This window comes from Cicer arietinum, chromosome 4 (genome assembly GCF_000331145.2).
Source record: "Cicer arietinum cultivar CDC Frontier isolate Library 1 chromosome 4, Cicar.CDCFrontier_v2.0, whole genome shotgun sequence".
Lineage (NCBI taxonomy): Eukaryota > Viridiplantae > Streptophyta > Magnoliopsida > Fabales > Fabaceae > Cicer > Cicer arietinum.
In genome coordinates, this window is record NC_021163.2 from 62,767,584 (window position 1) to 62,794,113 (window position 26,530).

Genomic DNA, 26,530 nt, shown 5'->3' on the forward strand with positions numbered 1-26,530 from the left:
ATTTATTTCTTTTCACTTTCCCTTTACCTTAAAAGATCATTCCAAGACTAAACCATCACATTTTCACACCAAAAGGATAGTGAGTGTTTTTACACCTCTAACTAACCAATTACACTTATAAGTAACCAATTAGACCGAAACTCTAGAATCACATTCAACAATTAGAGAAGTATATAATAAAGCCAATTGAATCATGACATAATTCAACTTGATGTAGTTATTACTTATAGAATAAGATAAATACTATATTTGTCCTTAAATATAAGCCCCTCATGTGATTTTTCATTGTCCCTTTTTATAAGATTTTTTCACTTTTTTAACTCTATTAATTTTTTTTTTACAAATATACCCTTTGTTATGTTGCATATTTTTCGGCAATATGTAATAAATACTACTCTCTCTGTCTCACAATGAGTATCATATTAACGGAAAAAAAATTGTCTCAAAATGAATGTCATTCTCACTTTCCAATGCATATTTAATAATTTTTATATACTATCCTTCAATAATTACTATATATACACCTTACAAAATATTATTGTGCTTTACATTAATATTAGTGAAAAACTCACCAATAGTTAAGATTGATAGTTTGGTTAAATGAGTTATCTATTTCTTCTAATTATTACATTTCTTAATACGTTGCAATGAGACCATAAACTAATTTTAATTTCTTCAAAGATAAACATCTTCTAATTATTACATTTCTTAATACGTGTGCAATGAGACCATAAACTAATTTTAATTTCTTCAAAGATAAACTAGTAAAATAATCAAAATTATCAACAAATTTAATACTATAACCAACTTTCTTAATTTACGTGATTTAGTCGATGAGATGTTGCATATATGAACAAAAGTTGTATAATTCTATGCAAAAATCATCATTGAATTTAGGGGTTTTAACTTTGCATTACTTTAAATTGAGGACAAATTTGGTGAATTTAGAATACAAATTACTCTATTCATCTCACAATAAGTGTTACTTTATAGCAATAAATTTTGTCTTAAAATAAACGTTATTTATAAGGATGGAAATAGGCTAGACCGACCGATAAAGGTCTACGGTCTAGTCTACATCAGACCCAGATCAGGCTAGACTTTTTTCTTAAACAGATAGGACCAAGACTTCTAAAGAAACATATTTAGTTAAAAATGTCAGACTACATGCCACATAATAAATTTTTTAGGTCTATTAGGCCGAACTATTTAAATAAATATAAATAATATTCTTTTACTACATTAATTATTATATTAAATTTTGATTTTTTTTTGTTATATATTCAATTTTTAGTAATTTATGCATATTAACTTCATTTAGTTTTTGACATATTTAAATGTATTATTATAAAATATAATTTAAGTATAATTTATATAAAGTCACATTCTTCAAAATGTGATGTTAAATATCAAAATAAAACTTAATTTCATTGATATATTACTCATTAATCTACTTAAAAATATATTTGATTACTTATTCATAAATATTAAAATGAAATAGGCTTTTAAGTAGGCTAACAGATCATTTCAGACTTCTATCAAGACCAGACTCAGACCTAAAAAGTAAGTCTATGACATACCACATATCAGACTTAGGTCTTGAATATTTTGACAGATCAGACTCAGGCCTTGCTCGGCCCAGTTTATTCCCACCCCTAGTCATTTATAATTTTTAATGCAACTTTAATTATTATGTTTCCTATATTTATCTTTAATGATTACTATATACATAATTTTCAAAACATTATTATAATTTTGTATTGATAACAATATAAAATCCACTAATAGTTAAGATGAATAATTTGAAAACATGACTTATCTTTTTTTTTTCCCTTCTAATTATTGTATTTTTTAATATGTGTGCAAAAACCTTATACGACACTTATTATGAAGTGAAATGAGTATTTAGTTGATTTAATTTTTTCAAATAAAAAATAAAAATTTATAAGATTTTAATAGATACAACAATTAAAAATTTGCCTATAAAATTGAGAAATTAAATTTGCAATGGAAAAGTTATTAATTACAAGTTTACGGAATTTCATTAAGTACAGCACAGTGGCTATATATATAATCAAGCAAAATCAATATAATATGTTTTTAAATTGATTTCCACTAAAGTTATTTTATTTTATTTACTTCATTTTCTTCCATGCATGTACGCAACAAAACAGTAAGAGCAAAAACGATAATTAGAAAGAAAAATAAAAAATAATTAATTTTTGGTGTGCCTGAAATTGGTAATCTTAGGTTTATTTTATAGGCTCGTAAACTCAGTGTTAAAATATTGGATGAAATCAACTAATGGGAATGATGAACCCATTAGTGAACAAAAATTAGGAACACATAAGGCATGAAACCAATTTGTGGATATTAAGATAAGACTCACACAAAACATTATTTTTAAATATTTTTTTTAGGTCCAATAATTATTTCCAAAAATAATATTTCATGAAGCAAAAAATCAATAAAGTATTTCAATCATATACACACTAGGATGAAAAGAGTCTGCTATGTTTTTTTAAATTCTTTGATGAAGAAGAAAATGAGGTCTTAGTAATTCAGAATTTGATTAGAATGTAAATAAAGTTTGATAAAAAAACTATTTCAGTTAGAACTCAAATTCGTATTCTTTCGATATTTTATTGAGAAGTCCATAAATCATAATTTTTCATACAAAACTTCAAGGAAACAAAACCAATCAATGTAGGACTTAGAACATTTAGAATATCACTCTCAAAATACAACAAGTACGGCGTATAATTGAATTGCCATTTCACCAAACATGAGTTGTCATTGGTCTATTGAAATAAGTTAAAATTTAGGCAATGTAATAATGGAATGAGTTACGATGATAATAGATGAGTGAGTAGAGTTTTGGGCCCATATTCATGTAGCTGTCAGTTAGCTTGCTTGCCCAACCTATGAGTTCACTACCTACTTCATGTTTATTATTTAGTCTGGTCCAGTCTCCATTTTGTAGAGCAAACATTTAAAAACATGTTCCCTTGGGTAGTCTTGTAATTGAAAGTTAAGTTTTTATTCAATTGCCTTAGGAATCATATAAACTAGTTTGATCAATCGATTTGACATGTCAATTTTGGTGGATTGCATTTGGAGTGGTGTTCTAATTCACCTTAAATGTTTTGATCTAGATACATGATAAAAGATTAAACATAGTTTATAGTTTACAAAAAGATATATCTTTTATTTTATAATACAAATTTGTAACGATGTTTTATATTTAATATAAAAACTTAATATGATATAAGAATTTATCAAATTGAGTTATTTACTATTTATATTTACACATTAAATTTAATATTTAGATAGTCAGAGTGTGGGTGTATATGGAAAAACTGAAGTTCTGAGTTTTGAACATATAAAACCTAAGCATAGTTCCTAAAGAGATGTATTTTATTTTAAATATTTAAGTGTGAATGATAAAACTTATAATTGTTAAAATTGAAATGAGTAAGATAATATAAGTAGAAAGATATAGATTCAAATGTAAGTGATAAAATTTCATATCATCTTAAGATTTTAAATCACTAACTTATGTAAGTCCACTGATGTAGTCAAATACAAATATCTTATATTTTAGACTCTCATATCACCAAACTCAAAGAGTTTGTCATAGCAATGATATTGAAAGTTTATTAATTGAAATAAAATGATTATTGAATTCAATCAATACAGCATGATTGATATATAATTGAGTCTCTTTATCAGATTTAATGTTAAACTTGTGTGTATAAAATAACATATGTTGTCTATGAGATCTCAGTTTAGTAATAAGAATTTGATATTGTAATTTCAAATAATAATATTCAAATTTCGAATAAAACACTTGTAAATTTGTCATTAATATCATCGTTATTAATAATAATCTTTACTTATTTGATTTTTTTACTAAAAAAAAATAACATATCTAGGAGGAATTACTCCATGACTCAAACATGTGGTATCAACCAAAAAAAGTGGTAAATTCAATTGCTATTGAATAAGACTATACTTGCAATAGCACACATAGTGCTTAGTTTAGTTGCGGTTGAATATGACCACACTTGCAATAGAGACAAGGAGAAAACCCACTAACGATACGGTAGTGCTAAAACGATACATAATTTTTTTCTTTAAAATAATATTTTTATGTGTTTCTACAACTTTTGAAGAAAAAAAAAATTATAAATTGTTTCAAATTTTTAGTTCTTCGTAATTTTTTTTTGCAAAAAGTGATTTTTATTATATAAAATAAATACAAAATAATTTTTACTGCTTTTAAAAGAAATTTAACAAATAATTTTTAAATCATTGAATAGTAAAATCACTTTTTTTTATATAAAAATAATGAACTGACTTTAATGATACTCTTACTTTTTTTGGCATATGGTGTCAATTGATTTGCTAATTTCTTGAACTCTTGCATTATCAAGCAAGTGAAGTCAAATTCAAAACCTCCTCACTTTTATAGGTCAACTAACAATAACAAAAAGTCAGCATAACAAGGATGCACTATTTTCTTAATGAAAAATTCGAAAGTTTAGACTCGGCAATGGTTGAGTTTATTATGTCAAAATAACAAGAATGCACTATTATGTTTGCAATGTTTGATCAATCGTTAAATTTTTATTAGGATTTAGTTTGACATTTATGAAATTTTCATACGATTTGTCAGTCTATTTTATATTAATATTTTAAATAAGTAATCAGATATATTTTCTAATAGATTAACAAATTAATATGTCAATAAAATTAAATATTTTCTTTATATTTAACATGATAATTTTTTTTAAATTTGACTTTATATGATAACATATTTTTATTCTATTTTATTATAATATAATTGAATATGTCAAAAACTAATGTAGAATAAATTTATAATTTAACATAAAATTCAAGATATACTTATATAATAATAATAATAATAATAATAATAATAATAATAATAATAATAATAATAATAGTGATAAAAAATATTATTCATATTTATTTAAGTAAATCGACTTAATAGGCTTAAAATGTATTTTCATAATAGGAAATTTGACATTTTTAACTACATAAATTTGTAAATTTTTGTTGTTGTATATTTAGTCTATTTAAAAGATAAATAGTCTGATCTAACCTATCATAGACCCCTTATTTATACGCTTAATTATAACTTATAAATTTCGATATACGATATTATAAGATTTTTACTTCTCATAATCCGACCCAAAACATTATATGCTATACGTCTTTCATTATTACTCTCTTGATATGAAAATATTCATATCAAACTAATTAACCATTTTCTCTTGTATACATAATTAGTGATTGTCAAAATTGAAAATTTTATAACAAAAATGCATTTATGATTTGAGTGCCACAAACAAAAGCAATGGCTTATTAAGAAATCATTTCAAGTCTATTGTCTATATTGAAAAATGAAAAGAAAAAAAATGAACAAGTTATAGACAAGTAGCATAGGCAGAGAATGAATCCATTTTTTGCCAGTCATGGAAATATCAAACTCTAACCAATGCATTTTAAGAAGATTTGAATTATTCATGTCCCTTACTCATCAGTCACCTAGCTGAAAGGGAAAGTCCAGGTCCCACTCTAAAAATTATTCACCGCCTCAAAATATAACTAAAAATTAATGTATTTAATTTAAAATTTAAACAAAATACATTAATTTTATTTAATCAATTTTTTATCTATATTTTGGGACTAAGTAATATTCAACTTGTTCTATAATAAATGTCACTTTAAAAGAAAAAATTAAAATAAATGTAGTTGTGAGTTTTCATGTAATATTTAGTTTTTTTTTAATTATACTATTTAATTACTACTTTTTCTGTGTACAATAAGTGACTCGTTTGTACGTAGAATTGTCTCAAAATGAATAATCCCTTCAATTTTCAGTTGTACTATTTAATTTATACTATTAGTATCACTTTCAAATCAATATTTTTCAGTATGCATTTATGACATTGATAATACATCAACACCTAACACGAATAATTTGATAAAAGTAGTATTCTTTGACTTTAAATATTAGCAACTTTAAATCAACAAAAATTGTTTACATTTAAAACTGGAGAAAATACATCATTTACAAGTAAGTATATTTCACTTTTTATTTATGATAAGTGTGAACACGTCAATGTTTTGATAAAAATAATTTGATAAAATAATTATTTTCTACCATTAATTTATAAATTTTGTTTCTTGATAAGTGCCAAATAGACAAATATGACACTCCTTTGAAATAAAGTAATACAACCATAATAGAGTGAGTGGGTACCAATTTACATATTATTGAACATTTTGGTCCTTTTTAATCTTGCTATTACTCCCTACACTATCCTCACTCTCCTCTCTCTTTGAACAATGGAAAATGGATTACCTTTACTTCATTGTCTCTTGCAGCATACCCTAAGAACAATTTGCTCATTTCCTAGTTCTTCAAATTCTTCCAAATGGGTGTATGCTGTCTTTTGGAGGATAGTACCAAGAAATTTTCCTCCACCAAGGTAAGTAATAATAATGTTAAAACCAAATGACCCATATTTCTTTTATAATATAGGAAATTTGACTTTATGTTGATGTTTATATATAGGTGGGAATTTGGAGGAACTTCTCTTGATCGCTCCAAGGGAAATAAAAGAAATTGGTATGTTTCATTTCATGGAACATGATTATACTAAATATATTATATTTATATATATTTGTCTCATTTAAGTTATAAGTTATTTGACCAAATTATAACATATCATATTATCATGTACAATATTACATGAAAAACATGTGTGATTATATTTCAAATTAATAATATAGCATGTTTTATTTGTTAGGATTATTGTATGGGAAGATGGATTCTGTGATTTTAATGAATGTGAGCAAAGGAGGATTGCCAATGGATACTTGAATGACAAATTTGGAGCTGATGTATTCTTCAAAATGTCTCATGAAGTTTATAGTTATGGAGAAGGGTGAGTGAGAAACATGACAATGTTTAAGATTAACATAATTTCTTAACATGTTTAAGAAAAAATAAAGATTCTACTATATTTTTTTCATGTGTTTTGAAAAAGTATAGCATTAAGTAATTTACCATAAGGAAGTGTGACAAAAAAATCTCATGTGATGTATTGTGTATAATATTCTGCAGATTAGTGGGAAAAGTTGCAGCAGATAATGGTCACAAATGGATTTATAGGGACACTAAAAATGGGTGTGAACCTAACTATATTGGTCATTGGAATGCTTCAATTGATCATGTAAGGGATGTAACTTTTTGAAAGAAATAAGGATAGAAAGTTCTTCACATTTTATCCCTCTTTTGTGAAATCTAAAAAAAAATGTCTTGATTTATATTTTTTTTATAACTCTGTATTTTTTTTAACTTGACAGCAACCAAGGGCATGGGAGTTTCAGTTAAATTCAGGCATTCAGGTTAGTGAATTGATTCAAATAATGACAAAAAAAAAACTTCATGTTCATGTTATGTGAATAGCAAGCCAATATCAAAAGTTTTCAAAGCTGATTTAAATAATGTTATCATATTACTATTCATTTTGGTAGACTATTGCTGTCATTGGTGTCAGAGAAGGCTTAGTACAACTTGGTTCATTTAACAAGGTATTGCTTCTTTTCCCTTCTAAATATTTCACTTGCTCAATTATAAAAATAACTATTAGTGCACTTTAATTAATACTCTCTAATTCTAAATATAAAAAAAAATATTAAATTGAGTTAACAAAAATTGATATATTTAATCTAATTTAATCAAATACATTAATTTTTCTTATATTTAAGACAGGAATGACTAATTTTTCACTTTCCGTTTTTTTTAAACGAGTATTCACGTTTCTTGAAAATGACACAAAATTTTCAGATTGCCGAAGATCTTGATTTGGTTATCAACATACAAAGGAAATTCAGCTACCTCCAAACCATACCAGGAATGTTTTCCATTCAAAGACCACCAAACCTACCTATCCAAAATCCATGCATTACCAAACCCAATTTCCAAATTATGGAAACCAATGAAATTTCTCAACATAGCTTCAATAAGAACGAAGTAACCAAACTCAATAATAATATGCATGATGAAAAATCCAACTATTTATCCATGTTAGCCATAAACTTAGGTAGAAATTCCTCACAAATTGGAACATCATTGCCACCACCTCTTTGGTCAGCTCCACCTTCTTTGCCTAACATGTCATGCAATCTTGGAGCAATGATTTCAACATTTCCCACTCAATCACATAACAATCTCACTCAACTTCATGAAACCAATAGGATCAATAACACAAGCCAGAAAGTGAAGATTGAAGAGGGCACATTTCATGTTGCTAGTTATTATGGAGATCAAAAAGGAAATGTGGGGTGGTCCTAACCTATAAAGTACAGGTACAACACAAAATTGTGAAAACCAAACTCCTTAATTTGAGTAGTTTGCATGTAATTATATAATTATGAGAGATGGTTGTCTTTTGTGTTAATTAGGACAAGGCCACCACAATGGTATTGGTGGCATGTTTTATGCGTGGCCGAAGTTCAATCAATCATAGCTATATGTACCATTGCTTCTTCCTTTTGCGCATTAATGCTAAACATAAATGCAATGCAGATAATATTGTACAAATTATTGTGCATTTCAACTTTTTTTCTATAGTGTGAATAGACATTGATGTTACCTCAACACCTTCTAATTGGACCCCAATTGTCTAAATTATTTCAAAACCATACAAAATAACTATTTCATAAAAATTTCAACATGATTGGAAAATTGCAGCCCTAGGAACATGCTTATTTTGAGAAAACATTTATGTGTAACACAATTACTTTGATTTGGACCATTTGTAATTGTTGCACAATATACATGTTCCATAAACATTAGATTCAAAGAAAAATTATAAACTTATTTTTCTTTATCTAAATCTAATGGTTTTATAGTGTACTGTATCGTTTAGTCGTTGCAAAAGATTCATACGCACTAATTTGATTGAATTTGAATCTAATTTGATTGAATTTGGATCATCTGCGGTGGCTGTATAGCTATTAAACTTAGAGAGAAAATATATACTCATTTCTCGCTCCAAACCTTATATAACTCTATGAAGTAATGCATAATTCAATTGTTGTAACATGTAGCGTGTAGAAGATCCCTACACATTTGTTTTAATTTGAATTTTCTGTAACAGTTCTTTTCTATTTTCAAATATATAAAAACAAAATAAAAAGAATGTGACAATTTTGAAACACAAATTGAAATTTCTTCAAACCAAACATATCTAACTAATTTATGGAACCAATGGTAGCAAAGGTGAGACGGCCTCAAGGGAATAAAGAAGAGCTTAAGAAAGGATAGAATGCAAGTGGGGTGGGACAATGTGTCAGAGGTATCCCTATGAAGAGTGGTGTTCCATTTTGTGGGCTGTTTTTTGAAAACGAAATGCAAGAAAAGAGTGATAATTGAAATTGTAAGTCTGCATCAAGGTGCTGTAGGAGACAATTAGTATTTGCTCTTATGGTCCCCAACACCCAACACTATAATGTTTTTAATCCAAAAATTCTAAGGTCTATGATTGAATAAATACATACATGATATATGGACATGTGCTAAAATGACATTGGGGTCGCTTTATTTCGGATACAAATTATAAGAAAGATTGTTCATTTTAATATAAACTTATATTAGATTGACTATCCTTAAGCCTTGCTAATTAAAGATTTTGGGAATAAGGCACCAACGTGTGGACAGCATTATTATCTTACGGAAATAAATTATTATCTTATTTTGTTATTATATTGAGAAATGATAGCAATATATTCTAATAAAGTATCTATTATTATTAGAGGAAGTATCCCAGATCTAAAGGTAAGAAGCGCCCATGAGAGTGGACATGCGCAACTAGCTACAAAAATAAGTGTCTTAAAGTGTAGGATGATGTTCATTTGATCTCTCACCGAGTAAAAAGTATTAAATTAATCATTGAATTATTAAAATAGTCTCTGAAACATCTAATTTATTATCATAAAAATCTCTAAAAGATATAATTTATTGTCAAAATAATTCATTATATTATAACATAAGTGTCTAATATGATTATCATTTTAATCATTTAAGAACTAATTTGAGTTTTTTATCGAATCAGACATCAGAATAACATTGTGATACAATTTTAAAGATTGAAAATGTGGTTTATCCCTTTATTTTATATAATTAAGATCATACTGTTGTTAACTTTTTTTTTGGGCTGAAAAGTGTCCCCAATTGCTAACATGTCCGATTAATTTGTAATTTTCTATTGAAATGATTTGTTTTCTGTAAAACAAAAAGAAACTTTTCCACAATGGTTGGTATGTTATACTTTTTTTGAAATGAAATATAAGTAGTTGAAAAATTAATTCATCTGATTAAAATTTAAAATATAATAGATCAATTTTTCAATAATTTTTTTTACTTATATTTCATTTTAGAGCAGTATGATATAGTCCTCTTAATACTAAAAAAAAATTAAAAATTGTTGATGTGTGTTTAAAATATTAAGACACACCATTCGAGATGGTCAAAGCACATGGTTTTGTAAGAAATGTGAAGAAAGATGTTAATGAACCATCTAGATCTGAAATTCAATTAAGCTTCCTCAGCTTGCTGTTTTTTGTAAGAAAGTAAGAGCATATTTTAACTACCAATAATGTTGCTAAACATCTATGCTAAAGTTTCTCTTCACCATGTCTTGATTAAACTTTAAAATTTAGTTTTCATTAAACTTTTGAATGAATTTGCTCTATTTGATTAATGCTTGAGCAACTTTTCTCAAATGTATAAATAATCACTTTTGATGATACTTATCACTTATCAGAAGTACTTTGAACGTGTAATACCAAAAATTGTATGACTTTTATAATGTAATATGCAAGACATATATATAAAGTAAAATGATAAATGAAACATTTCAAACGGCAAAAGATGATAAATAAAAAGTATAGTTGACCTTGCTTCCACGCAATTATGCAAACATATGTTTGAAATTCACTTAGATGCAAAACAAATTAAAGATGCCATTAGATTGGAAAAGGATGACTTGGCATGCCAAATCCAATAACTATTCGTCAATATTATTAAAACAACTTACACATTATGTAAAGGTTTAATTATATTTTGTTTTTAGTTATATAAAAAAATAGTTTATATGGTAAGTAATAATTCACTTTCTATCGTACATTAAGCTCTTTCTACAAAAGGCATCCTAGATTTTGATCAACTACACATTTTCAATTCACAATTTAGAATCTCTTACTATCTTTTGATAAACTCTTTTTAAAATCTAAGCTATGCTCCTATTAAGGGTCACAATATGGAGATCCAATCCATTTAAAGACTAACATCCCCCTATAAACATTCTTCTATAATTATTCAACTCATCTTTCAACTTATCTTTGTAGCTCTCTAAAACAACTTATAAGAACAATATATACTTACTCAAACCTTGTAGGTTTATTTCAAAATGCATTTGGAACATATAGTAAAGTATGTATTGTTACTTATGTGTTATCTTGGGCATCTAGAGTTTGAGATCGAAATTTTAATGGATAATGTTTAAATCTCGTAAAAGATTGTTGTAAAATATCATTAGTATAACTATTATTAATAATATTTTCTTTTTCTCAATTTTTTTTAAGAAAGTATTGTGTGTATATTTTGTTGGATCATGAGAGATCTAAAGATAATTATATTAGATTAAAAAGAGTCACACAAGATAGTATATGAGTTGTTCACACTTATATAGTGTTCATCATCGACTTTTAACAATCTCCTTTAAATGTGAATTCATTCATTGATCTAAGTATATTTTCCTTCAAGCAGAGATTTTTTCATCCACACACACTTATCCTACCTTTCTCATAAAGACTTTTAATATAAGGAGTCAATCACCTTAGTTAACTATCGAACCTAATACCATTATTAAATCATGAAGAATTCAAATATCATCACATTTGACTAAATTCAATCACACAAATTTGACTAAATTCAATTACACAAATTTGTAGAACACCACATCTTCGTCCAAATCCAAAACTTTAACACATTAGCTATTATATCAAACATCCACTTTTTTAGGCTCTTAATCATTACAGACAACTTTTGAGTTTGATTCTTAATCATAACAAAAAAAAACGTAATGATGGATTGTTTCAGCAATAGATACTTGATTATAATATTATCGATCTGTCCCACATGCTTTCCTGTCAAAATAAGTAAATTATCAACAATTAAGTTGAAGACAGAAAACATCAAATGCAAGCTTAGGAGTGGTAGGTACCGTGGTACTCAACAAAAGTAACACATGAACATCGGATAAATACACCAATTATTGAATGATCACATAATTTACAGAAGCTGAAAAGTACAGTAATAATCAATTAAGTTCTTCATTTGGAATTTGAATAGAAATAGAAATACAGTGCATAGTTATGTACACAGTCAATGTGTGTGACTGAGATTTGACACAGTGTATTTGTTTGTAACATAAACACAGAACAAATATAATGTTACGTGCATTGTCCAAAATGCAAAGGAAAATGGCATCAGCTAGTGTTTTAGTCATTCATCTTCTTCCTCTGAATTCCTCATCTTCTCTGTCAGCACGTACATTTTCGCTTCGACGATTTAAGCACTGCTGATCTTGTTCTTACCTCCAAAGGCAAAGTGACGCTTTGCAGGAGTTCGTTTGAATGCCTTCACTCCTAATGGGTTGTTCTTGCCCTGTGATAATGGACATCAAATTTGGATAAGAAAAAAGTGAAAAACAATCTATACAAATATCAACTGCATAAACTTATGCACATATACAACTTAATTAAGAGATTATTGGATAAGTTTGTTTCCTATGCAAAAAGCTGATTATACAATCAAAGAGCTTATTAGTTTAAACTTTGTATGAACTGTTTATAGGCTATCACAGAAAAACTTATGAAAACAATCTGAAATCAGCTTATGTAAATCGACAACTAAAAAAAATCCAATAAAAAATGCAAGCAAATAAAATATAAGGTTGACTTAATCATACCTTAAGACAAAGTCCTTGATAAATGTCACAAACTGGATACTCATGAGGGCAGCAACTGTAATGATCTTCACAACAAGTAGCGGACTCAAGAGGACAACATCCCCATTCAAAGCAGGACCTTCCATACTCATAAATACAGCAACAAGTGGTTCCTTCAGCACAGCTATAGTAACTGTCACAGACAGATGGTGGCTTCACAGGTGAAGGAGGTGATGGTCCAGGGTTAGGAGGATTCTGTCCATTCTTAATTGGATAAGATGGCTCGATCGCGATTCCACATTTGCCTGATCTGCTTGAAGCTAGATTACGTTCGAGGCGGATGTAGCCGGCTTCTCCCCAGCTAGAACCCCATGAGTTCCTCACAATCCAATAATCTTTACCGTTTTCAGTACCGTATCCTACAGCTGCAACACCATGGTCTAATGCTGTTCCACATCTTCCTGTAAACACACCCTGATAAACAAGAGACAAATGGTAACACATTAAGGGTCAGTTTTGATTGGTTTATTTGAGCTTTTATCCACTGGTCTGAACACTTGTGAGACTTTTACAGAGAGCTTATGGAAACAACTTATAACATATGAGCCATAAGCTCTCAATGATAGTTTATGAAAACAGCTTATAACTTATATGAAAACCATTTGACTTTATTTTATCTTTTGCTATAGAAATGGTTTATACAATTACTCTTGTATGATAAATACTTATGCTCTAAATAAACAAAGTTCCGAAAATATAATAGTAGGCTACATTGAAAATGATTAGATGGATAGCCAAAGCAAGACCACTTGTATATACTTGATTTTTATTCAAAATCAATATGGAGCATCTTTGGTCTTGAGGAGAATAAATGGTTTAAAAGAGAAGAAAAAGGAACTAAAATTCCCAAAGTATAGTTAGATACAACTCTTTCCATTCATTTCTACGGGATATACTATATAGTCCGTAGAAAATAGATTGTCTTTTATTGTTGACACATCTTGATCTTTATCATTTTGAGCAACACCATTAGATGTAGCAAAATGTTAGAGATCTAAGATGCATCAATCAGCAAATAAACAAATCACACTTTTATGAATTTGGATCGTCAGACTCGTGTTTTTGGATAGTCAGAATATGAGTCTAAGACCACACAAATATGTGACTAAGGAACTCATTCTCGGCAAGTCAGGGAGTCCAAATTCATAAATATGGTAATGCAATCCGGGTTTTCTTGGTTCGGAGTATAATTAGTTTAGAAACTTACATATTCGTATAACTGAAATTCCCTACCGCCTCCTTCAATAGCAACACTGATGGGCTGATTTGCAACAGCCTTTTGCAAGGCCAATTCATCATAGCCAGGAACATCTTCATAATCATCAATTGAAACAACTTTAGCATTTTTCTGCACACAAGAAAATAACCAAACAGATTAAAAACCAATCTAATAATTAAATGGTAACTAGTAGTGCTAATTATCTATCTTTCACAAGCATATATTATTGTTCAGTAAGACTCATAATTACCGATAACTTGACATGTCGTTCAAACCCAAACATTTGTTGGATTACAGCTGAGGGGAAACCCCCGCAGCACTGTTCAAAGGTAATTTTGTAATCTAGACGTAAACATAATTGGCTGAAGTTCATGATCAAAACATCGTGTGTTCATTGTTTTCATTTATGTACCTTTATTCTTTAGAATCAGGGTTGTTGTTCTAACGATCATTATTATCATTAAATAATCATGATTAAGAGACTAACCCTGTATTGGTCACATCTACCATCAACAGCAAGGTAGGGATAATCCTCATCAGAGTCAATGCCACCATTATCAATGATGAAATCAAAGGCGTAGTCCATAAGGCCACCATTGCATCCTTCATTGTATGATGTATCACAGTCCACCAGCTCTTGTTCTGATAGTGAAATCAAATCTCCTGTCACTATCTTATTTATTCCTTCCACGGCAGCAATTGCTGAGAATGCCCAACAACTCCCTTCATTGGAAAAAAAACATCAAAATTAGCAAAATTTGCAAATAACAAGATATTCTTGTGAGTCAGCAACCAATACTTCAGATTGAACATATGTCATATGTTTCACATGTGTCATCATTTTTCATTTTCTTAAATTATTATTGAAGTATTTATGCTAGTCAATTAATCCTGGGGTCAAGGAAGTGATTAATACTAATTTACTTAGTTAAGAAATAAAGGATAATCATTATTCTTTGACAATTGGAAAATGATGTGTGGTAAGATAAATAGAGCTATATTATTAAGTACTCTAGGGAGCTAAAGAATCATAGTCTGATTGAAAAGCACAAACCATATGAATATCGGGGTGCTTTCTATTAGTTGCCGTGGCCATCATGATTACCACTTTGTACTCTATAAACAAAATGGTTGGTTAATGAATATTATTCCATTAAGGCATTGACCATTCACTAAATGGTAGGTAAGTAGGCTAACAAAGTTCAAATATGTGATTATTTATTTTATGAATAAGATTAACCGACATTTTAAGTAGTATTCAATTGCATACCGATTTAAGCATCTTGAAAAAGAGATTAATTACATTTTGTTGATTGTTAATGAGTATTTACACTGCATTAATCAACAATTTTATTGTTGATTTAATTTAATTACAATACGAAAGAAAATTCTATTGTAAAAATAATAATAAACTTTTTTATCTAGTACTCTAATGGTTAAACTCATAAACCTTAACTGTGGAATCATATATTCAAATCTAAACTTTTTTATCAATGCCTTGAAGCTAATTAAGCAGTACGACAAAAGAATAATATACTCAAATCCAAAGTTTTTTTACTAAATTTCACAATCAATCCTCAAAGGCTCAAATCGAATGTTTTTTTAACTAAATTCCACAATCAATCATCAAATACCAAAGCGACCAAATTTTTTAAGCACATAGAAATCAAGATGAATTTTCGGGAACAGGTTCAATTCAAACACCAAAAAGGACCAAAAGAATAATTTTGTTTCATGTGAGACTCAGATCCCAAATAAAAACCAGGCCAGAATTATATAATCCTAAGGACATATCCATAAAATTTAAAAATTGTCTAAAATAAGAGCCTCGTATTTAATTTTTATTTAAATTTAAATATAAATAAGAAAAAAAATAAATATTTATCAACCACAAAAATAAAAATAAAGTTCTAAAGATATTTTTCCCGATATCGTTAGATCACGTGGATGGTCAAGCAACATCAGAATCAATAAAACGAAGATAAGATCAAAAAGAATGAATATAGCAAAATATTCACAATAATAGGTAATGGATATTATTAAAAAAAAAATCAAACAATGATGATTAAAAACGAAGAAAATAATTTAGCTTTTTTTCCTTTTTAAAAAAAAAAAAACCAACTAAGTGAAAACATCGAAGTAAGTGCTTACCGCAACTTCCTTGGTCTTTGACTGCAGCAACAGCACCTTCCTTTCTCCAATCAACGGACTCGGGTAACTTATCGCCGACACGTGGCGCATATCTATTGCTCGGTGAATTCACCTTACGGATCTTCCGGTTCGGATCGACCCTAGTTCCCAAAAACTTGGCTCGATACTCTTCATTGGTTAGATCAGCGAACCGGGTCAGACCCAACCTATAGGTTGAATTCAGAACATTATGTTCATCGATGAACTTAAGGTTGTCTTTGAAGATGTCAAACCTCTTGTCTTTCTCACCTAAACCGTTGTAAACTTTACCGTGCTTAACTAACCACTCCTCGTACAAGGTCAACACTTCCTTTTCGGTTCTGTGGCTTGATTTATCGGTGTGAGTTTTGTCGTACGAGATTATCGACATGTCTAAGGCTAGTGAAACTGTGAAGGTAAGTAACACGAGGAGGATCGTAAGATTCATGGCGTGGGAGAGAGTTGTGGAAGCCATTTTTGTGAGACTTTTTTTTAGAGGAAGAAAGAAGGTTAGAATGAAGAAAAAGGTGCAGTGAATGTGGACCTTATAAAGACACGAGGGGTGGGAAATTGGGTTAATTTTAAATTATTACTACTATTATAATTGTTAAAAAAATCTGTAACACATATGAAGAGTTTTAATACATTATTTTTTAAATTAATAAGCTAATAATCAGTTTTATGAATAAAAAATTATTTATCGATTTTTTATATTAAAAAAACATTTCATAAAAAAATATCATTTTTTGGTTTTATGAAATATTATATTTAATTTTTTATATTTTACTGCAAAAAATATTTAATATTTATTATTATAAGTAATACAAAAATTATTTTACAAACACTTTTAATAAATAATATTTAATTATTATAACTTTTTACATGATAGTATGAAATAAATAAAAATTTAAATTATTTATTTATTAATTTAAAAATTAAATGTATTGTATATGTTCAATTGTAAGATGTAAAAAAAAATCTCTAACTATAATTATATTTATGATAATCGAAGCTGATTAGGTAGGAAAATCACGAGGAAGATACATGAATTGAATGAAGAATTATTTAATAGTAATGATATACTATAATATACAGTATTAAAAAACAATTAACGTGGAGAATACAAGGCAGGATTGTTTCAGATGGTAAGAGTTTATGGTGAAAAAAGTATGTTTTGGAAAAAATTTATAAGGTGAAATTATTTTTAGTTTTGCTATTGCTAGGAAAATAAATTTTATTTGGCGAAAGTCATTTGAAAATTTCAATAATTATTTAAGACTTTTATATAGAAAATAGCAAAATATTTTTAAAAAATCAATAATTTTAAAAATAAAATAATTTTTTTAAAAGGAAAATGAAGTCATTTATTTAAACTGAAAATAACGACTTTATAAAAAAATTATTTACAAAAATAACGAGTTTGTAATTGAAAATAGGGGAAATTTTGGAAAATAAATAAAGAAAAAGAAAGAAAGTGTGAAGAGAATTTTAAGAGAAGAAGCCCATGTAGATAGAATATGATAGGGCGGGGCCAGGTGGGGTCAAATGAAAAGAGTACCCACAGAATTGGGAATCTCGATATTGATTGGCCAATTCTCTCACGCGCTCAACACCAATCGCGGACCCTCATTTTATAATAATGGAAGTAAAAGAAATTGCACTCAAACAAAATTATGTGCTGTTGTTTTTAGAGTATCGTTAACAATATTTACAAAACTTTAGAATTTTTTATTAAATAATTCCTAATTAAGTATGGATTTATAAGTTTATAAAGTTAAAAATTTATATTCAATTTATTATTTATTAGAAAAAATTAAATTTTGTAAATAATTATTTTAAAATATTACTATAAAAATATATATAAGAATTCATTTTAAAATTATGGAAAAAAATAAAATCAAACAAGATATTAGAGGATTAAAAATTGGTAAAAAAAAATTATAAAATTAAAAATAAGATAGTGAAATATTGGAGAAATTAAAAATTTATTTAATCATCAAAATAATTAATCTAATAGATATATCTCATATCATATATATCTCATGTCATCAAAATAATTAATCTAATAGATATATCTCATATCTAAAGACAACACATTTTCGAGTCTACAAACTAATTTTTTTATTAAACCCTTTTTTGACAAAAATTGAATCAATATCCAAACTTTTAAACAATGGATCATTCATTTCTTCTATACTTTTAAATAATTTTTATAAAATTTTGAAATTTAAAATAATTTATAATTGGCTCTTATGTTGAGTTATCTAATTTGAATTTATTTATTTTATGGTTCCAATTAAAACTATTTAACTCAAAAAATAAAATTATAATTTTTTTTTACATAAGTAATTATAAATTGTTACCAGCTTCAAAATCTTTAGAGAAAATACGATATGTACTAACATTGTAAACGTATTTTACACATATAATCAATTAAAATTAAATATTTTACTTTAAAAAACAATTTTATAACGTGCATTTGTGGCAGTAGCATTCATGGCTATTAAATAACAGTGTAAAATAATTTTGGGTCAATGCACTTCCATTACACAATAATAAGTATATTTAAACATATTTTTTTAGTATAAAAAATCATGAATAAATTGCTAGTCCAGAACAACAAACAATCGATTTTTTCTCAACTGAAAGAAGGTCATACAAATAAAAGATAATCGAATATGAGCGGTCGAAATTTTTTCAATTCTACGAAGGTCTACAATGGTCATAAAGATATAAGAATTGGTCAAAATTCATTCAAATTTAATAATTTGGTGATTATAGTAGGGTTATGCGTTTTAGCATGGCTAACTATCAACATGAGGGCACAACCTAAGGAAAAATGTGTGCGGATACTAACAACAATAAATACTGTCAAGATAGAGAAGACGAGTCGACGTGAGGCGCCACGTATCTCCAAAAGTGAGAGTGATCATGCATTGTTCGTGTAACTAGCCGAACAAAGCTATATATATGTAGGCCACAACATATTATGAACAGGACTAAAATTTGCCTATAAATACCAGCAATTATAAATTATTCGACACACACAATCAATCAAACAAGTTTCTTATGCTTTTTTTATCTCTATATTATTTTAGTTTACTTTATGCATTCATTAGTTTAATATCTTAAACACTCATATAGTGTACTTATTTTAGAAGGAAATATAAGTAAAATTAGTAGTTGAAATATTGATGTATCTGATTAAGAATTTATTTCAAATACATCAATTTTCCACCTACTATTTTTACTTATATTTTATTTTATAAATAATATTTAACAATCTTTAGAGTAGTTAAAGAACTCATAACTAAGGGTCATAATTCTTTCATCAATGTATTCGTTTAAAGAAAAAATAATCTCAATTGAGAAATATTAATATATACTTCAATTAATTCTTAATTCCAACGAAAAAATCATAGTTGGAATTATATAGTTTATTTGTTTTATTTTTTATATATACTCTATAGTTTTGATTTTTTGTTCTCATATATCCTCTTTTGTAAATAAAAAAATTCAAATTTGATCACTTTAAAATTAATATACAAAAATATCCTTTTTTTTTTTGTATCTTAAGGAGGTTACAAGGCACAAAAACCACAAGAAAGATTTATTGTATTCCTACTTCAAGAGGTTGTATCGCGTGGATGCGACCATCTAGGCATTCTTTTCATAACAAATGTAAAATATATTAAATTAATACATAAAATGTAATAAAAATAAAAAACTAAATTATATCAATAAAATACATTAATGAGAAGGAAAAAAATATGCATTAAATTTTAATTAACCATAATGACATAACGAAAAATTTAATCATTTATTCGATAAATTTAACTCTAGTGGTCTGAATTTCAGTAAAGTTCTTCCTAACGACATAAAATGATAGTGAAAAACAATCGATCACACAATGGTTGATGAAGTAATATATTAATTCATACGTATTTGTATTTTTTTATACTTCTTATATTTACTTTATCATATTTTTTTTATTAGTTTTATTGGAGACGATACCCGAGTTCCAACACAATGTTATCGAAGGAGAGATGGACACATGGACTGGATGCACTTCGCATTGTCATTGTATTGTTGAAAAGCATCATATAGATAAGGTCACATTTCAGTTTGATTTCCATCGACAAATACTACAACCACCAAAGGACATGAAAACCCAACATGAGGTCGACATGAGGCGTGACATTAATGATAATTGAGACTGAGTTTGGAAAAAAGAGATTAAACACTAGAACGAGATTTTGAAAAGAAGAGATTAAATATTAGAATGAGGGTGAGAATTACATATTGCAATATCAGTTCTTAGAATGTGTTTTACATCATAACACAAAATATATGAATTGGTTTATGCAATCTATTAAATTATTTATTTATGTCGAACAATATCTGTGTAATCTAAGATTGCAATCATGTCCACCCAACCTCTAATCAGTCCAATCAATCCCATAAGAACAAACTAAACACCAAATCGCATAAATGTCGCCATCACTGTTAATTAAAATTTAATGTATTTAACTAAAATTTATTGTAAATTAATTTTATTTTATGTATTAATTTAATATATATTTTATTTATTAAAAGAAATATTTAGATGGTCGCATCTTTAAATTCATCTTTTACATGGTTTTATTTTCACCTTACAAACTTCAAAAGGTAAAAAAAATAGTATATTTCTCGTGTATTAATATTAAAGTGAGATATGTTGAATTTTTATTTTGAAGATATATGAAAAGAAAAAGAAAAAAAAAACTATAGTTTATCTAAAGAGGAATGATATTGGAACACACTATTAAACACAAATACAAACACAAATCCTTATGCCCCCACATAATCTCTCTCTTCATTAAATATTAATCAATCATGTTAATTATTTTTGTCTAAATATTAAGTTTCGTCACTTTTAATCAATGATGTTAATCAGATTTGAAATATTAAGTTTCATATTATGTGATTAGTAGTGTTTAAATTATGGGTCATTCTGATTTTTTGTTTCTGGTTAATAGTGTAAACATTATTGGTTAATGAAGTACAATAGGTGGTTAATGATTAGATTGAATTATTTTTTGTAGTTTTTGTGTGACATTTGCACTATTAATTGAAACTTCATGAATTGTGGTACTATTGAAGATGAAGGTATCAGGGTTGACAACCTTGATGATGATGACAACACATGTTGTTAGGAGCCTGCAATAGGGATGTGTTTTTCTTGCTTAGAAGAAGTCAAATCATTTTATGAAGAGTATGCTTCGAGAAAGGGTTTTGGGTGGAAGATTAGATCTTCAAGAAAAGGGCAAGATGGGGAGCCCTGCTACTTAATTTTATCATGCTCAAGAGAGGGGTCTAAAGTGTCAAAAATTTCGTGTACGTTAAAAACACTTCCAACTAAGGTAAATAATTGTCATGCCAAGATTGTTATTAAGTTGGATAAAGATGGATTGTGGTACATTATAAAATTTGAACTTGATCATACTCACGAGATGAGTCCTACAAAGGCAAAGTTGTTCAAAGCTAACAAGAAAATGAATTTGCATGTAAAGAGAACAATACAAATCAATGATGATGCATGAGTGAGGATCGACAAGACATTTCAATCTCTTGTTAAAGATGCAGGAGGACATGAAAACGTACCATTTTGTGAAAGAGACGTGGGGAATTATGTTAATAAGGAACGACGCGCAATAAGAAAAGATGGTGATGGAAAGGCATTGATAAGCTATTTTTGCCAAATGAGGGAACAAAATTCAGATTTCTTCTATGACATAGATTTGGATGATGATTTTCACGTAAGGAATGTGTTTTGGGCTGACGCAAGAAGTAGAGCTGCTTATGAATACTTTGGAGATGTTGTGATTTTTGACACAACATATTTGACTAATAAGTATGACATGCCTTTTGATGCGTTTGTTGGTGTGAATCATCATGGTCAATCAACATTACTTGAATGTGGACTGTTGTCAGGTGAAGATACAGATTCATTTGTATAGCTTTTCAAATCATGGCTTCGTTGTATGCTAGGAAAGGCTCATCTGGGTATTGTGACTGACCAATGCAAGGCTATAAAAAATGCCATTGAATTAGTCTTTCCTACAACTCGTCATAGGTGGTGTTTATGGCATATAATGAAAAAAATTCCTGAAAAGCTCGATCAATATAGTGAATATAAAAAGATTAAGTTTGAATTGAAAGAAGCGGTTTATGACACAATCACAAAAGATGCATTTGAAGAAAAATGGTGTTCTTTCATCGAAAAATTTGAGCTTCAACAAAATGATTGGTTGAATTGATTGTATAACGAATGTCATAGATGGGTACCAACCTTGCTAAGGAAATATTTTTGGGCAGGTATGTCTACTACACAGCGAAGTGAGAGTATACATTCTTTCTTTGATGGTTATATCAATTCAACGACAAGTTTAAATCAATTTGTATAACAATATGATAATGCTCTCAGAAGTCGAGCAGAAAAAGAATTTGAAGCAGATTTTAATTCGATGGATACTACAATTTCTTGTGGGTCAAACTCGTCAATTGAAAATCAATTCCAAGGTGAATACACTCATGCCAAATTTAAGGAAGTTCAAACAGAATTTAGATCTAAAATGAATTGTGTTGCTTCCTTGTATACCGTGGAGGGTTCCTTTGCTACATACCATGTGTTGGAGGAAGTGTCAATTGGAGACAAACCAAAAGAACGTGTCTTAAAAGTTGTGTTTAATCGAGAAAATAATGATGTCAACTGTGAACGTGTCTTAAAAAGTTGTGTTTAAAAGTTGTCATGTGTTATCTGTGTGTACTCAAGAGAGAGTTAAAAATGTGTTAAAGAAGTATATCTTAACAAGGTGGAAGAAAAATATTAAAAGGAAACATTCATATATTAAGAGCAGTTATGGTGTGAAAGAATTAAAGCCACAAATGGAGAGGTTTGACAAATTGTGCAAGCATTTCTATGAAGTTGCTGAAGTAGCTACAGAGTCTGAAGATGCGACTAAGGCACTTCATGAAATATTACATCAATTTAAATCTAACGTGTCCACCATAGATACTACGATTAACAAGATTAAAAGAAGTTCTATTGATGCTTCAAGTCCAAACAATGATAATGAAATTCACAATCCTTTGCGGGTCAAGCGTAAAGGTCGTCCTCCATCAAAAAGAAAAACATTTGTAGTTGAAAAAATCGTAAAGAGGTCAAGGAATCAATCCAATCAACGCGATGACAAAGAGACTACCTTTGTAAGTTTTTTTCGTCCAGAAATTATTTATCCATCATGTACATATTATATTAAAATATTTCTTTTTTGTTTATTGAAATTTATAGGAGAACAATACTGAAATAGTGAGAAATCATAATGAAAGTAACATCTGCATAAAATCATGGCTTAATTGCAGTTTTGGTCCCCTTATTTTAGCTAAATCGCGAAAGTAGTCCCCCCATTTTGTTTCTCCCCAGTTTTGGTCCTCCAAACAGAATTTTGGTCTAAACTTGATGAAATTTTATTTTTTAAAGTCGTACTACACCATTTATAATCATAGATTTCAGGTATAATTGTTGCAAATGAGATCTTGGGACATGGTGTGACTTAAATAAATGCAAAAAAAAATAAAATTTCATCAAGTTTTTGACCAAATTTCTGTTTGAGGGACCAAAACTAGGGAGAAACAAAATAGGGAGACTACTTTCGTGAATCAGCTAAAATAGGGGGACCAAAACTGCAATTAAACCTAAAATCATCTATTGAAAGTAACACATTGGTTCGTATTTGAATTTATGACTGAGCGTGTGGTTGTATTATTATATGTAAGATTGTGCTAACTTATTGTATGTTGTTGTTCAGGTTGGAGGTAATACATCATTCTTGGATCTTTTGTCACAATTCAGCACAACTATGTGATAAAATATAAATATTTTATCAATTTTTTATATGATATTTTGTTGAAACAAATAGTCAAGTAAATGGATTGTTTGATAATCATGTATGTGGTTTATCACATTTGTCACTTTTTTGTCATTAATGGATTTTAACAGAATGTTTGGTCATTCTTATCAAAGACATGGTTAATGTTGTGAACTACTTGGTTAATGGATTTTAACATAATGTTTGGTCATTCTTATCAGACAAAATATAAATCAGGTTAATGGCTTAAAGAAACATGGTTAATGTTGTGAACAACTTGGTTAATGAATGCGAACTGAAAACTTGGGCATTCTAATCAAACAAGATATAAATCTGGTTAATGACTTAAAACAATATGGTTAATTCTTTGCACAACTTGGTTAATGAATGTAAACAGAATGGTCATTCTTATCATATAAAATATATATCTAGTTAATGGCTTTAAGTAACATGGTTAATATTGTGAACAACTTGGTTAATGAATTTAAAATCAATTTGAATGTTTGAAGGTGGAAATGATTTGCCAATAAATGTAAAATCATTTGAAGATAATTAAACTTAACTTCAAATTTGAATTTTCAGACATAATTCATCTGAACTACATAACTTCAGCAATTCTTACACAACTTAATCAACCAAATCTAAATCCTTACTTAATCATAAAGAAAGAAAGAGGTAAAGTTCATTCATATTTGTTCATACAAGCATAAAGAAGGAAAAATATAGGCAAAAAGTGCAGTTCAAACTCCACCAACTACATTGCTATAGAGAATCCCCCACAAACTCAAAATATGTCCATAACACACTTCTTCTTCTTCTTCTTCTTCTTCTTCTTCTTCTTCTTCTTCTTCTTCTTCTTCTTCTTCTTCTTCTTCTTCTTCTTCTTCTTCTTCTTCTTCTTCTTCTTCTTCTTCTTCTTCTTCTTCTTCTTCTTCTTCTTCTTCTTCTTCTTCTTCTTCTTCTTCTTCTTCTTCTTCTTCTTCTTCTTCTTCTTCTTCTTCTTCTTCTTCTTCTTCTTCTTCTTCTTCTTCTTCTTCTTCTTCTTCTTCTTCTTCTTCTTCTTCTTCTTCTTCTTCTTCTTCTTCTTCTTCTTCTTCTTCTTCTTCTTCTTCTTCTTCTTCTTCTTCTTCTTCTTCTTCTTCTTCTTCTTCTTCTTCTTCTTCTTCTTCTTTGCCTCACCCTCAAGAATTGAAATCTTCTTTTGGGACTGCCTATTCTCCGCTACCAATCGTTGATAATCAACATAACTTACAGTTTGATTTTCTTCTTCATGCAATGCTTCATTTACCATGTCAAATTCAAGTTCTTCATTTGTGGCAGTTAACTCTTCAATTATCTTGCAAAGCGAAAAAAATTGAAACACACACATTATTATTAAATAATTTATATAATTAAATAATATAAATGCTTACCATGTTATTTTGAAATGCTTTTAATATTGTTTTCTTCTAACACTGTAAGATTGGCCAATTCAAAAATCTCGGGAAACTAAACTTGGGAACAAATGCTTCACCCAATGACAAGTGATTGAACGCCCAAATCTAAAACAAATATTAATGACTTAATAGATGTATTTTAATTTAAAGACAACACAAGATAGAAGATGGTGACATAAAACGATATTAAATGTATACCTGTAGGACAGCTGCACAACCTGTTATGTGTGTTTGCGAATCTACCTTCCCCTCTTTCAACACAATTTCAATCCTACTTAAATTTTCAAATAAAACATTATACACCGCAACACCCCAATTGTAGCTATGCAGAGACTCTAGATCATCAAGTATTTTAATATAACGAGTATTTACTCAATTTTCTGATTGGGGAAAATAGAACTCGCCAAAGGCGAGGAGTATATAAAGTCTACAAAAATTGACTTTGTGCATACGATACATGTGAAGCAACACACCAATCATTTCACAAGTTACTTCTTTTCCTCTAAACAACATCAATGTATCACATTCCTCATTTTCATATTCTTTCAAAGACTCACCTACTATTGGTAGTCCTATAGCTAAACATACGTCACTTGGAGTAAAATTAACTATCCTACCTCTAATCTTAAATCCCCCACTACGTCCATCCCACCTACTAGCCAACTCAGACAATAAAGCACCAGAAAT

General features: G+C 28.4%; 3 protein-coding genes across 5 annotated transcripts; 2 read left to right on the forward strand and 1 right to left on the reverse strand.

Moving 5' to 3' along the window:
- Positions 1-6,274: 6,274 nt before the first annotated feature.
- LOC101493639 (protein RICE SALT SENSITIVE 3-like) lies at positions 6,275-9,598 on the forward strand. Of its 3 annotated transcripts, none has more exons than XM_004498967.4 (8): positions 6,275-6,518; positions 6,605-6,658; positions 6,840-6,977; positions 7,157-7,265; positions 7,399-7,440; positions 7,570-7,626; positions 7,883-8,403; positions 9,315-9,598. In XM_004498967.4, the coding sequence occupies exons 1-7, from the start codon at positions 6,376-6,378 to the stop codon at positions 8,387-8,389; spliced, it is 1,050 nt and encodes a 349-aa protein (XP_004499024.1). In that variant the 5' UTR covers positions 6,275-6,375; the 3' UTR covers positions 8,390-8,403; positions 9,315-9,598. The 3 variants fall into 3 exon arrangements, with proteins under 3 accessions (XP_004499024.1, XP_012570786.1, XP_004499022.1); XM_012715332.3 differs by having other exon boundaries at positions 9,320-9,598; XM_004498965.4 differs by lacking the exon at positions 9,315-9,598 and having other exon boundaries at positions 6,276-6,518; positions 7,883-8,689.
- Positions 9,599-12,354: 2,756 nt separating this feature from the next.
- Positions 12,355-17,018, reverse strand: LOC101494590 (cysteine proteinase mucunain). Its single transcript, XM_004498969.4, has 5 exons — positions 16,480-17,018; positions 14,816-15,051; positions 14,317-14,457; positions 13,071-13,523; positions 12,355-12,766 (listed from the first exon to the last, which is right to left on the reverse strand). The coding sequence occupies exons 1-5, from the start codon at positions 16,970-16,972 to the stop codon at positions 12,671-12,673; spliced, it is 1,419 nt and encodes a 472-aa protein (XP_004499026.1). The 5' UTR covers positions 16,973-17,018; the 3' UTR covers positions 12,355-12,670.
- Positions 17,019-22,238: 5,220 nt separating this feature from the next.
- LOC140920130 (protein FAR1-RELATED SEQUENCE 6-like) lies at positions 22,239-22,796 on the forward strand. Its single transcript, XM_073367461.1, has 2 exons — positions 22,239-22,470; positions 22,528-22,796. Exons 1-2 carry the CDS (start codon positions 22,239-22,241, stop codon positions 22,794-22,796), a joined length of 501 nt encoding a protein of 166 aa, XP_073223562.1.
- Positions 22,797-26,530: the final 3,734 nt, after the last annotated feature.